Source organism: Bos grunniens, chromosome 1 (assembly GCF_055505025.1).
Source record: "Bos grunniens cultivar Pamir isolate PY7600 chromosome 1, Bosgru_T2T1.0, whole genome shotgun sequence".
Lineage (NCBI taxonomy): Eukaryota > Metazoa > Chordata > Mammalia > Artiodactyla > Bovidae > Bos > Bos grunniens.
The window spans coordinates 64,541,961-64,556,649 of NC_141165.1; the positions used below are offsets into that span (position 1 = coordinate 64,541,961).

Genomic DNA, 14,689 nt, shown 5'->3' on the forward strand with positions numbered 1-14,689 from the left:
GTTATTATAATGAATAATGTGCATTATTTCTATAGAAGCAACTCTTAAAAGCAATTTGCTAGTTCTGGAATATAATTTTGGTATTTGTAATTCTGACGATTACTAAACAGTTCTCCGTACGCTGCTAAGTTGCTTCAGTCATGTCTGACTCTTTGCAACCCCATGGACTAGAGCCCACCAGGCTCCTCTGTCCATGGGATTCTCCAGGTAAGAATACTGGAGTGGGTTGCCATTTTCTATTCCAGAGAATCTTCCAGGGATCGAACCTATGTCTCTTATGTCTCCTGCATTGGCAGGTGGGTTCTTTACCACTAGCGCCACCTGGGAAAGAGCCAAACAGTTCTCTGTAGGGAGTGTGTAATAATTTATATTCCATTCAGAAATGTGTGAGAATGCCTGTTTCCTACAGTTATTTTTCCAATGAAAATTTTAATTACTTGAGAATTCCTAGTTGTGACATTATCCATAAACTAAACCCATAAAGTGACCACTCTTCAACCTAACTAGATTGTCTAAAAAGAGCAGAGTGTTGACTTTCAGATTTGAATAGTTTCAAGTAGACCTCTGCTAAAATATGTACAATATATTGTTGTAAATAAGTATCTATATTGTTGACAGAGCAAAACAAGGATATATATCTTGAAGACTGTCCTTCCCCATTGAACTGGATTAACTCTCAATCTGGAAACAGTGCTCTCAGCTAAAGTTCAAATTTGGCTGGAGAATCTGACTTCAACTTTGATATAGTCTTTAGTATTCTTGAAATTAGTTTTGAAAACTCTGAATTTGTTAAGGCTTTTTAACCTGTGCTTCTGTTAATGTGGTGATTTAGCAACAGATAATGTCGTAACAGTGCTTGGAATGTGACATGAAAGCCTCCCTACCCTGAAGCTGTAAGTTAGAACAATATGGTCTTTTGCAGTCAAAACAATCAATCCTTCCCAAAATAATCTTATATGAAATCTTAAATAAAAATCATATTAGCACTCTAAGGTTAAAGTCAGTTGTGTAAAAGAGACTTGTTACCAAATTGATATAAATTAATATAACTGCTGTATATATAAAATGTCTTGAAAAGTGGATCACTATACTTTACATCATTAATATCAATGAATGATGAATTTAAAAGCTTTAAAAGCAAACACTTGAGTGTTTTAAAAGCAAACACTTTTGAATAAATTCACAAAATGCTCACAAGCCCATGAGGTTTAGTCTACGATGCCATAAGTCCAACTGAAAAAACACATTCATGTCATTCTGGTGACTGAGGTGTTAATGGGCACACAAAGTCAGGTGGTAGATTTTTGTCTTTACCTAAAATAAATGGATCTACCTTAGACCAAAACCTTTGAGGCAAGGAAGGCTTTTTTTAATTTGAATTGACCAGATATTCTAGGTTCCCAGCTTTAGTTTGCCTTTTTGTCTAAAGCAAATTACAGGCCTTTATATTACAGCCGAAAGTTCAAAGGTTCCCTTAGAAAAGCTTCCTAATCTCTTTATTTTCTGGGCTTTGGTTTTGTTTTCTTGCTCATTCTAGTTCAAGGGCTTCACACCATTTAAGATTTTATCTCTTTGTTTCACTTTAATAAAGGTTTAATGATAATGTTTGCTTCAGCCTGAAGGCTTAGCAAAACTGAAACAAAGAGAGTGGGATTCTTATCTTACTTGGGTTTTTCCCAATTCTGCAAAAATTAATCCCCTCAAATATTTTGCTTATGTTTCTATACTGAAAAAGGCACCTACAAGCCTTTTACCCTGCAGGAGATCCCCTAGGAATATACAATTCTATAGAAATTCTTCTAGGAGAAGCTGATAGAGGGGTTTTTGTTGTTGTTGTTTTGTTTTTCTTTGTTTTCTTTTTTCTCCTTTTTTCTTTTATTTCTATTTGAAAGCCTGGGTGATAGAGCAAGGTACCCATTTTCCTTTATCTGATAGAGAAAACTTTCATGCATTGGAGGAGGAAATGGCAACCCACTCCAGTGTTCTTGCCTGGAGAATCCCAGGGACTGCGGGGCCTGGTGGGCTGCTGTCTACGGGGTCGCACAGGGTCGGACACGACTGAAGCGACTTAGCAGCAGCAGCAGCAGCCTTTGGTGCCTACAGTAATTAGGGAATAGAACTGCTTCTGATTTCTATTTGATCCTTTCACAACAGTTCTACTACTGTTTTCTTGTTTGTGTAAAACAACATCTGATTTCACATCTGTTAATTTACCCTTGCTCTCATAAAAACTTCAACCCAAAAATCTTCTTCAAAAAGTTTGACCCTACTTACAGAGGCCTAGCTAAAATGCCTTCCATTCCCTAGTATTAATTAAAACCACTTTTCCTCTAGGCAGTTCCACTGCACAAAAATAATATAACAAAAGTAGATAGAAACACAGTGAAAGCAGAAACAAAGAGGAGGGAGAATGAAAGTGTGAGAAATGGTTACTTGTTTTGGAATCTTTAACTGTATGCTCATCAGTGGGTGGATACTCATACATTAAGTTAGTAGTTTGGCTCTTATTTTCAAGTTCCCTTCTCAAATTTTTATTCACATTCCTTTCTTCCAAAATTGACAGTACAGAGGGAACATCACAGAGTTATTAAAACTAAGCAGAATGCATCCATCTGGCATGCCTTTCAGGAATCCAGCCCACTATTTTTTGCTATGGTTTGATGACTCAACCCCCTAAGATGCAGCACAGGAAGAATTTCCTCATTTTGCAGAGCTGCCAAATCTCATTCATTGGAGCAAAGCCTCCCCATTTGGGGCTCATTTTAAACAGTTGTTTATCTCTTTAAATATTTTAAAATGTCCCTCAGTAGAGAGGGAGTTTATCATGATTTTCTAAATAGCGATAAACATGCTCCTCCTCCTATGAAGCTTCAGCTTTCTGGTCACCAAGCCTAGTTTCTTTTTTCTTCCCTCTTTCCCCCTTTTCCTCTCCCATCTCAGCTACCCCTGTTGGTCTCTTCTGTTTCTTAGAGGTTCCAGTTTCTTTTCTTCCATTGAGACATTTGTCTTATTTATACTTCTTGAAAAAAATTTTTTGTCTTTCTTTCAAAGCTGTTCATCTAAGATCTCTTTTCACTTATCCCCCCTTTTATTTTTAAAGCATAATAATTAAGCTTTAGCAAGTGGAAACTTCAAGCTCAACGTCAAGTACCTTCCCAGTATTCTCTCTTGAGGGAGGTGCTCTCATTATTCTGCTCAACAGATGAAAGAAACAAAGGCGCGGACTGGAGGAACTTGCAGAATAAAGCCCTAAAGCTGGAAGGGACAAGGCTCAGCGCTCAACCCAGCTAGCTACTTGGCTCTGGAGGCAATGCATTTAAAAGAATAACCTTTAAAAAGCCTTATTAGATACATATTTGTAAAGGATGTGCAAATTATAACAGAATCTCATCTCTTTCCCACCATGGGACAAGTTTTCCAGTTCAAAGAAACAAAAAAGCTTTCTCTTTGAGCCTGTCGCCATTTAACACCGCTACTCGAGGCCCCCTTCCCACCTCGCTCGGCAAACGTGTCTTTTATTATGACTCAGCCCAGCTCGCTCCTTGCCAAGCGGCTGACGCTCGCGGCGGAGGCGCCGGGGCCACCGCTCGGGGGCGAGGGCTCGAGCGCTCCTCCCGCTTTACGGCTGCTGAAAACCCGGCCCGCGCCCGGCAGCCGTACCGCAGACGAGCCCGCGCCCGCGCCGCTCAGGTAATCCGAGTCCTTCTGTTTCCAAAGTTTTGCCCCAAGTAGCTCGGCGCTCTGAGGCGGCGCGGCCTCGGCCCAGCCGTCCGGACCTTCCCCCTACTCCCCTCCCGCCCGGAGCGGCGCAGCTGAGGCACGGGCCGCACTGCTGCGTGGGTCCCAGCTCGCCGATGGGGCGTCAAGTCCCGGGCCAGAGGGGCGCCCGGGCGGCGGCTGGGTGAGAGCGACTTGGAGGGGCGCCCGGCGGGGCACCTCGCTTTGGCCGCCCTCGGGCACACGCCTCGAGGCCCCCGCCCACCTCCCGGAGCCCCGCGGCTCTGGATCACCCATTTCCGACACGTTCACACACGCACGCACGCCCGGCCCCCCGGGGCATCCTAGCGGGACGCAGGTAGAGACGGCGGCGCTGCGCAGCTTGCTTTAGGGAAGGCTTTTTGGAGGGGTACCGTTGAATGCCGCTCCGGAGGACGCGCACCAGGGCTTGCTGGAGGAAGTTGAGGAGAGAATGTTGAAGCTTGAGCAGGTTTCTACCCTAGTGTCTGGTTCTTACACCACAGTACCCCCATGGTCTCATTCTTCTATCCTCTTCATCCCCTAGTCCTTCTCCTGTCTTTTCTTCTTCTGCATACTTACTACTACTATTATTTTCTTCTTTATTGGGTATCTCATCCTGTGGTGTCTTCTTTTGCCCCGCACTGTTAGAATAACAAGTACACATACAGTATCCTTTTCTTTTCCATTGTTCTTAGCAAGGCTTTGCTTACCATGGCTTGTGCATTTGAGGAGCAGTCTATTGGATCCTGGCTGGACTTGTACGTGTGATTAAGTTACTGGGCTGTGTCCTATTGCCTCAGTTGGCCATGCAGAACAAAGGAGATGAATTTGTTTGAAACTGACCCTTAGTAATCTAGATGGTGGTGTTGCTTCTTTTGGTAGGCTGCTGCTGCTGCTGCTTAGTCGCTTCAGTCGTGCCAGACTCCGTGCGACCCCATAGACGGCAGCCCACCAGGCTCCACCGTCCCTGGGATTCTCCAGGCAAGAACACTGGAGTGGGTTGCCATTTCCTTCTCCAATGCATGAAAGTGAAAAGTGAAAGTGAAGTCGCTCAGTCGTGTCCGACTCTTGGCGACCCCATGGACTGCAGCCTACCAGGCTCCTCCGCCCATGGGATTTTCCAGGCAAGAGTACTGGAGTTGGTGGGCTACACCTTGACAAATAAGCAGGTGTATCAGGAGTTCCTGTAGTATTCACTCCATTCAGTTCAACCCAGTAATCTTTGAATGTCAATCATGGATAGTTGGTGACTGGTTAGGAGAGAAAGATCCAGTTCCTGTCCCCCAGAGATTACACATCCAGGAGAAGGGGCCATGGTGAGCACTACTATAGGTTAGTGACAAAGTGAATGGGGAAGGTAGGGATTAATGACAGGGTTGGGTTTTAAACTAGGCTTTGATGTTTGAGTTGGATTTCCCCCATTTTATTTATTTTTTTCCCTTTAAGAATTCTTAATAGAAAGACGGGATCTTTCAACAGTATTTTCACCTCAAACTACTCAGACTTTTCTTCTTTGCAATTGGCAGTAACTCAGATCTCAGGACTTCTGGGGAATATAGAAGTAATTCCTCTTCACAAGGGTGATCTAAAGAATTCCTGGTACCATACAAAGAGTTTTATAGACTACTATAGGACCAACAAGAGTGAAATGATAAAATTATAGCTTACAAAAAGCAGTATTAGATTCACATAGAGAGCACAATATTTGTTTATTCATTTAATCAACAAATGTTTATTATATGCCCAGCATTGTTATTGGCACTGGAATAAAGTACTGTTTTCTTGGAATATACATTCTTGTGGAGGGACACGTTATTGTTATGTATAATACATAAAAAAATATGATACTGTATAGGAGTTCCTTGGAGATACTGCAGGTTTAATTCCAGACCATCACAATGAAGAGAATATTACAATGAAGGAAATCACAGAAATTTTTTTGTTTTCCAGTGCATATAAAAGTTATGTAATGCTGTACAGCAGTCTAGTAAGTGTACAGTAGCATTACATCTTTAAAAATTATGTACTTTAATTAAAAAATGCCCTGTTGCTAAAAAGTGCTAAACATCATCTGACAATGCAGGGTTGCTGCAAACCTTCAGTTTTTAAACAATGCACTCCCTGTGAAGTGTAATAAGAGAAGGACAATAAAACGAGGTATACCTGTACAAAGTGCTATGGAAAACCTAAAGCAAGGAAAGGTGTGTGTGCATGTCTTTAGCAGTTTAAAATAGCGTTTAAAATAGCCCAAGGGAAAGCCCCTGGAGTAAGTGACATTTCAGTAGAACTTGAAGCAGGTGAGGGAGTGAGCCATGTGATATTTGGGGCAAGAGTTTTTCAGGCATAGAGAGTGAAAAATGCAGAGGTCCAGCATCTTGGTGTGTTCAGGTCTTGGCAAAGAAGCCAGCATGGTGGAGTGGCATCGAGAAAGGAGGACAGTAGGATATGTGATCTTAAAGTTAGAGGACAGGTAGTACTAATCAGCTATTATAATGACTTTGTCTTTTCCTTGAAGTGATGTGGGAAGCCTTTGGAGTGTTTTGATCAGTACTAAGAGAACTGTTTAATTTCATTACTCTTGCTATTGTTTTGAGAACAGATTAAAGGAAAGCAAGGGCAGAAGTCAGGATACCAGTTGGGCAATTATGATAATCCATGTGATGAAGATGGTGGCTTAGACTTGGGTGGTATGAAAAGTGATGGTGAAAAGTTCATATTCTAGATATACTTTGATAGTATATTACACAGGATTTACTGACAGGTTAGATACGGAGTGTGCCAGCAAAAGAAACGAGGGAGAACTTTATCACCTAAGTAACCAAAAATGTAGAACTTCCATTTACTGACATGGGGAAGATAGCAGGAGAAAGACATGATGGTGAAGATTAATAATTTGAAACTGGACTTGTTAAGGGTAGGATGCATTTTAAATATCCAAGTGGGGTATGTCAGGCATGCAGTCTGAAGAATACTGGAGTGGGTAGCCATTTCCTTCTCCAGGATATCGTTCCAACCCAGGGATTGAACTTGGGTGTCCCACATCGTGGGCAGATTCCTTACTGTCTGAACCACCAGGGAAGCCCTAAGAACAGGCTAACAATATGCATTTAGGATTCTTTAGCATCCTACATCCAACCCTAAATCCTAAACCCAACAATTTAGGATTGTTCATTATACAACTGATTTTAAAAGCTAAGAGATAGAGTAACTTCATTAAAAATATATGAGATTAGAAAACTGGAAAGGACCAGGGACTGAGTGTTGGGGGCTTCCAACATTAGGAGATGAGGCACTACCAGCAGAAGAGTCTGAAAAAGACCTCCATGCTATGTAAGAGGAAGAGCAGGAGAGTATCGGATCATGGAGAGTATTTGGAAGCCAAATGAAGGAAGTGTTTGAAGAAGTAGGGGGATTGTCAAAGATGAGGATTGAGGATTGAGAATTGATTTAGCAGAGAAAATCATTGATGACCTTGATAATACCATTTTTCATGGAGTGATAGGTGGTGAGGCTTGTTTGGAATGTTTGACAAAGGAGTAGAAGAAGAGAAGTTAAAGAGAGTGATGGTATATATCCCTTGAAGATTTTTATTGAAAAGGAAGGAAGAGAAATGGATCATTAGTTGGAGGGCTATGTGATATAAAGAGTTTTAAAGATGTGCAGAACAACAGTATTAATATATTGTTATGCTTAAGAGAAGTAACCAATAAAGATGGAAAATTGTTGATGCAGGAGAGAGAGGGGAGCAGTATTCTAAAGTATGTTTGAAAGGCTGGAACAGGAGAGGTTATCTGTTTCTAGGATTATGGGCTATTTACCTGTAGTGATAAGAGAGAAGGAAGGGACTTCCCAGGTGGCACAGTAGTAAAGAATCGGCCTGCCAGTGCAGGAGGCGCAAGAGACATGAGTTTGATCCCTGGGTCAGGAAGATCCCCTGGAGTAGGAAATGGCATCCTGCGCCAGTATTCTTGCCTGGAAAATTCCATGGACAGAAGAACCTGGTGGGGTACAGTCCATGGGGTTGCAGAGAGTTGGACACCACTGAGCACACACATAAAGAGAGAAGGAAAACTGTGTGGACACAGATGCAGGTGTGTATGTGTGTGTGTGTGTGTGTGTATGTGTGTGTTGGGGGGTAGATTTTCTTGTTGGATTCCTTTTCTTCTTATTGTGATGAGTGGCAGACAGTGCATAAGAAATTTGTAGGAAATATTATCTATTTTTCTGCATTTGGTCAGGGAAATGACCAAATTTTTGATGAGAAAATACTTTGAGATTCTAAGAATTTCTCAAAGCAAAGAACTTTGTTGTGTTTTGTTGAAGAAAGAAAAGGGAGAATTTCTACCTTGAGTTCTGCTTGGGAGAAGCCTTGGAAAGGAAGTTGAGATTATAAAATAGTAGAGGTGAAGGAGGAAATAAGATAAGCAAGATTATATCATGAAATCTGAGGAAGACTATGATGGGACTAAAAATACTGACTCTTAACCTCCAGTGCTGCTGGCTAACTGAAGTAATGTTTTAAGAATATTACTATCATATAAAACAGTTTACTTTTTAAGTACAAAGTGTAATCTAGTAGAGAACAATGTTGTTGCTGGTGATTAATCACCTTATGGAGAGGTGGTATTAGACCTAGAAAGAGATGTTTGCTAGGAATAGATTTCAGTTGAATTTTGAAAATGACTGGATTGGCAACATTCTGAATGTAAGGAAAGAGCATTTTGATAGCATTGCTCATGGATACCGAGCTATTGGACAAGATGGAGAGAATTTTGCGGTTAGAAATAGTACCTTGTTTGAGATGGCTTTCCTTCAGTTATTTAGGGATTATTTATTTATTAAAGCATAATTATAAAATAGGCTATTGTATGAGGTTTTGGCAAAAGATAGTGATAAAGTGAAGTGAAGTGAAGTGAAGTGAAATGAAGTCGCTCAGTTGTGTCCGACTCTTTGCGACCCTGTGGACTGTAGCCCGCCAGGCTCCTCCGTCCATGGGATTCTCCAGGCAAGAATACTGGAGTGGGTTGCCATTTCCTTCTCCAGGGAATCTTCCCAACCCAGGGATTGAACCCACGTCTCCTGCATTGGAGGCAGACGCTTTAACCTCTGAACCACCAGGGAATAAGCCTAAAGATAGTGATACCAAGATGCAAATGACATGATCTCTGCCTTCAAATTAAAATTTCTAGTAAGGAAGAAAAGAATGTATACAAATATCTGGAGAGAATTGATAAATGCCATATGAAGAGAACTGAGTGCGTTGAGTTTTTAAAAAATTCACTGTGGAAATTATTGGACACTCAAAATTAGAATATAATAATGAACTCCAGTGTACTCATCAGTTTTCAAAATCTGTCCGTTTTCTGCCAATCTTGTATGTTGTGTGAGAGTAAACTTCTGTTTGTAGATTGGGATAGAGCGATTTCCTGGAGGTTCTCTTATGTGGATAGGTAGAAAAAACACTGAACTGAGTAAACTGTAGAGTTCTTGCTTCTAGTTCTGTACCTGCCAGTGGCTTGCTAAACTGATTTTCTGTTGCTCAATTGACCTGTCTGCTTTTCGCTTTCTCAGTAGAGTGTGGCTGTTGTTCTGCATCAGGAGGCTGCAAACACTGGCCCTTGAGTCAAATGCAGCCTTCTCCCTGTTTTCGTGAATAGTAAAGTCTTACTGGAACACAACTGTATCCACCAGTTTATTGTCTGTGCCTGCATTTGTCATAGGTTATAGAGTTTTGTGGTTGAGGCAGAGATGGTATGACTTTTTATGGTGGGCCTTTAGAAAATCCTTGCTGATTCCTGTTCTACATGATCTCTGATACTACTTTAGCTCCAGTATGTTATTCTGTTAGCTGAGTAAAAATTAGTAATAATAGCTGTTACTTTTTTTTTTAGCATTTACTAAGAGCCAGCACTGTTGTTTGGTTTGTATTTACTCATTTAATCATCACCAAAACCCTATGAGGTGGGTTCTGTCATTTCTACAAATGAAACTGAGGCCTCAGGTGGGTAGGTTCACTTGCCCAAGTTACATCGTGGTTTACAGTGGAGCCAAGCAGTCCTGTTACAGCGCCCATATCCTTAATTATAACGCTGCATTTCTCTTAGATACATAGAAAAGTGTATATGAAAAATTTTAGCCAATCAGAGAATGAAAATAAATCAATGATTTGCACTTAGGTAAAATTCTGTATTATGATTATAGATGTATAGGCTTTAAGATGCTGACTAATCCTGAATGGATTTTAGGGATGAATGGTGTGTGAAATCCAAATATGCCTGGTTAGAAAATTCTAGTACATCATCATTTTCTCATGAAGCCTTAGTAGATTTCTGAAAGCAGAACACTTTCCTTAAAAAGCAAGTAAATATAAAGTGATATACCAACAGGAGCCTATAATTGTTTCTTCTGACAATATTTACCAGTTTTCAGGAGTCCATGCTTTTAGTATATGACTTGATTGGTACGAAAGAATAGGAGTCAGGGGCCCAGAGTTCCAGACCCAGTTCTGTTCCCAGCTTGATTTTATGTCCTTGTCTTCCCTGGCCTTTGATTTGTTTTAACTGAAAAATGAGCAGGTAGTTTAAGATTGTTTGAGGGCTTCTTACAACACAAAAATATAATGGTGTAACTTTTTACATTGCATATTCAAAGAAATAGATATGATAGCAACGTGAAAGAACTAGGCTCTGTAAAGATAAAAATTTAAGCTCTCCTTTTTTTTTTCTGTCCACCTATGCAAACACAGATACACAGATATGTATACACAAAAATAGAAGCGTCCGCATAAAACTATAAAATCAATGCGATTCATTTTATGTGTGATTTCTGGTCACATTTGATGTGCATACAGCCATGCTCAGATGCTCAGTTGTGCTGTGATCCCATGAACTATAGCCCACCAGGCTCCTCTGTCCATGGAATTTTCCAGACAAGAATACTTGAGTGGGTTGCCATTTCCTACTCCAGGACATCTTCACTACCCAGGAATCGAATCCAAATCTCTGTCTCCTGCATCGGCAGGCAGATTCTTTACCACTGCACCAGTCTTCACCACTGTGAAGCCCCACATTTGATGTGGAACCAGTTAAATTATCTATTCTATGTTAGTGTATTTTCATATTTGTATAAGAGAATGGACGACATTTTTCTCCCTTAGCCAAAAACATACAGTTGTATAGAAAGTGAATCTTGATGAATTCCTTGACCTCTCTGATCTGGCAGTGTGCCTCATGTTTTCTTTAGCAACATTTGATTCATTGCTCAATTTGTTTGCCAGTTAAAAGTAAAGAGTATGCTTGATATCAGGGTTGTCTGTTTTGCCTTGTTGCATGGGATATTGATGTTAGACAAAATTGTAATTTAATTGTTTTGACATTTTGATCTGAGTAGTTCCGATAAGAAAGATGATTTATCTTTCATAGAAACCTTGTATGTTCAGCTCAGCATAATTTTCCCCTACTACTTGCTTATAAATGTGGTTTCAATTTTTTAAATGTTGGGTTTTACTCGTAATGGGAATTTGCTCTCAGTGTTAATTACCAAAGTTTGGCTAGGAGTTTATTACAGATATTTTATGTTGTATATGTTCAGTCATGAAAAACTTTAGAAAAATTTATGAATCCTTTAAAAACAGATAATGAAAATTCTATACTCTTTAACTTTTCCATTTTATACATCATATATGAATACTTTCTATATTACAAATGGGTTTTTGCTTATTTACAGCCTTCACATAGAAAATTATTCATGAACTTCTTCAGTTTTAGGGCTTTATAATATTGGTCTAGCCTTATCTTTTGGTAAGTTGATAACTCTGCATAGCCTGTGCTCTCTTACTTTTGTGTATTGAGTCCAATTATTATTGGTGATAAAATGATCTCAATATATTCCTAAATATATTTTGGGTCTCCTTATCTTTTTACATTTACTGAAGGAAAAATGAAACACAAAGCAGAAACACTTTTAAACAAATCGTACTCTCTCTGTAAATAGTAATGATGTAAAATTTTTGTTTATTTTCAGCTTAACAGACTACCCAGTGATTTGACATCTTGGGGCATCTCCTAGTTCTAAGAAGCACTCACAGCATAGTCAGCTTCCAGAGGGGGCCATTCAGCTTTTCTGAACCAAACCTGAAAATGTGTTCCCTGCTAGGCTTCAGAACTCTCAGAGAATGCTCAAACCAAAGTAAACACCTTCTGGTTGGTGGTGCACTGTACCACTTTTTAAAAAATTGCTGGTTATAGAAGTCTGTTTGATTTTTAAATTACGTTTATGTGATAAAATAGCATCCTTTGTCTGACCTTCAGTGATGTGAATCTGATTGTGAATGACTTGTAGTCTTTGACCCTTTTCCTAAATTTAATCTTGCTAAATTCCAAGAAAACTTTGAAAACCAGGTATTTTCAAGCAAAACAGCTGCTAATTACGCAGGGAGCCTATTCTTGTGTTTGTATGTTTGTGAAAATGCATCAAGTTTTTACTGCTCCTTGTTGAGATAAGGTAGTATGTGAGTGATATTTCCTAGGGAGGCTCTGTCTATAGGAGGTACATGGTTCCTAGGATAAGCCTTTTTCTAGTAAATCACAGCTGAAATCATAGAAGGTTAGCAGTTATCTCTCTTCTAAGAATTTTCCCGAAGATAACCTAATCACCAAGGGTCTCCTGTATACCTCAGAATAGGCCAGACTAAATGATCTGTAAATCACCACCTTGGAGCTATAAAATAAGATGATGATTCTCCAACTGGGGTACTCTGAGCTATGTTGGAAGGCTCCAATTCGGTTCAGTTCGCTTGCTCAGTTGTGTATGACTCTTTGTGACTCAGTGGACTGCAGTCTTCCAAGGCCTGGTGTGCTGCAGTCCATGGGGTCACAAAGAGTTATCCCTCTTCTAAGAATTTTCCCAAAGGTAACCCAGTCGCCTAATTAACCCCTGTTAGAGACCCTTGGTTTCCTGGTGAAAACCAGAAAGTGGACATTGGTACAACTAGTGTATATAGTTCTGTCATTTTGTTTCATATGTAGATTCATGCAGTTAACACCACAATCAAGATATAGAACTAATTATCACCACAAAGATCCCTCTTATCAGTCAGTTCTGTTCAGTCACTCAGTCATGTCCGACTCTTTGTGACCCCATGGACTGCAGCACACCAGGCTTTCCTGTCCATCACCAACTCCCTGAGCTTGCTCAAACTCATGTCCATTGAGTTGGTGATGCCATCCAACCATCTCATCTTCTGTCGTCCCCTTCTCCTCCTGCCTTCAATCTTTCCCAGCATCAGGGTCTTTTCAGTGAGTCAGTTCTTTGCATCAGACGAAAGTATTGAAGTTTCATCTTTAGCATCAGTCCTTCAGTGAATATTCAGGACTGATTTCCTTTAGAATGGACTGGTTGGATCTCTTTGTAGTCCTTATCAGTTCAGTTCAGTTGCTCAGTCATGTGCAACTCTTCACTACCCCATGGGCTGCAGCACACCAGCCTTCCCTGTCCATCACCAACTCCCAGAGTTCACTCAAACTCATCTCCATTGAGTCGGTGATGCCATCCAACCATCTCATCCTCTGTCGCCCCCTTCTCCTCCTGCCTTCAATCTTTCCCAGCATCAAGGTCTTTTCAAATGAGTTAGTTCTTTGCATCAGATGGCCAAAGTATTGGAGTTTCAGATTCAGCATCAGTCCTTCAGTGAATATTCAGAACTGATTTCCTTTAGGATGGACTCGTTGGATCTCCTTGCTGTCCAAGGGATGCTTAAGAATCTTCTCCAGCACCACAGTTCAAAAACATCAATTTTTCAGTGCTCATCTTTTTTTATAGTCCAACTCTCACATCCATATGTGACCACTGGGAAAACCATAGTTTTGACTAGATGGACCTTTGTTGATAAAGTAATGTCTCTGCTTTTGAATATGCAATCTAGGTTGGTCATAACTTTTCTTCCAAGGAGCAAGCGTCTTTTAATTTCATGGCTGCAGTCACCATCTGCAGTGATTTTGGAGCCCAGGAAATAAAGTCTGTCACTGTTTCCGTTATTTGCCATGAAGTGATGGGGCTGGATGCCATGATCTTAGTTTTTTGAATGTTGAGTTTTGAATGAAAGTTTAAGCCAGCTTTTTCACTCTCCTTTTTCACTTCATCAAGAGGTTCTTTAGTTCTTCTTCACTTTCTGCAGTAAGGGTGATGTCATCTACATATCTGAGGTTATTGATATTTCTCCCAGCAGTCTTGATTCCAGCTGCCTTTGGGATGAAGCTAAGCTTCTTATCCTAGTGAACAAAGCCTGGTATAATCCGGCCTCCATTAAAGACTCTATCCTCATGTCCTGTCCATTATCCTAAACCTACTTTGTGATATAAGTAGTCCTTCTGTGCTCTCATCTTTGCACACATATGGACATTCTGCCTGGACTACCTTTCTCCTTTCTCTAAATGACAGGTGCTCACGTATCTAGCAATACCTCTTTTTGTAAATATCCACACCTATTTCCTCCAGAGCCAGTCATTCTCCCTCTACTGTGGTCCTGTATTCCTTGTGTATATGGCTGCCTTTATTAGCACCATTTTCTTTTTTTTAAGTTTTTTAAAAATTATTTATTTTTCATTGGTGGATAATTGCTTTACAGTGCTGTGTTTGTTTCTGCGATACATCAGCATGACTAAGCCATACTTATACATATGTCACCTCCCTCCCATTTCTCACCCCATCCCATCCCTTTAGGTTGTCACAGAGCACCAGGTTGAGCTCCCTGTATCATACAACAAATTCCCACTGGCTGTCTATTTTACATATGATAATGTATATGTTTCAGTCTGCTCTCTCAATTTGTACCATCTTCCTCTTCCCCACTGTGTCTACAGGCTGTTCTCTATGTCTGCATCTCTATTCCTGCCCTCCAAATAGGTTCATCAGTACTCTTTTCTAGATTCTATATATATGCATTAATATATGA

At 40.3% G+C, this 14,689-nt stretch overlaps 1 protein-coding gene across 4 annotated transcripts in view; it reads left to right on the forward strand.

Annotated features, from left to right (window-relative positions):
* The first annotated feature begins 2,312 nt into the window (after nucleotides 1-2,312).
* Nucleotides 2,313-14,689, forward strand: part of LOC147379552 (uncharacterized) — a 201,524-nt gene continuing 189,147 nt past the window's right edge. For all 4 annotated transcript variants that reach the window (XR_015161935.1, XR_015161938.1, XM_086394907.1 and 1 more), the window contains exon 1: nucleotides 2,313-3,690. Coding sequence is in view for 2 of the 4 variants with exons in the window: in XM_086394907.1 (XP_086251033.1) it covers nucleotides 3,521-3,690 (170 nt within the window). In the remaining 2 variants the exon portion in view is untranslated. The remainder of the gene's footprint in view (nucleotides 3,691-14,689) is intronic.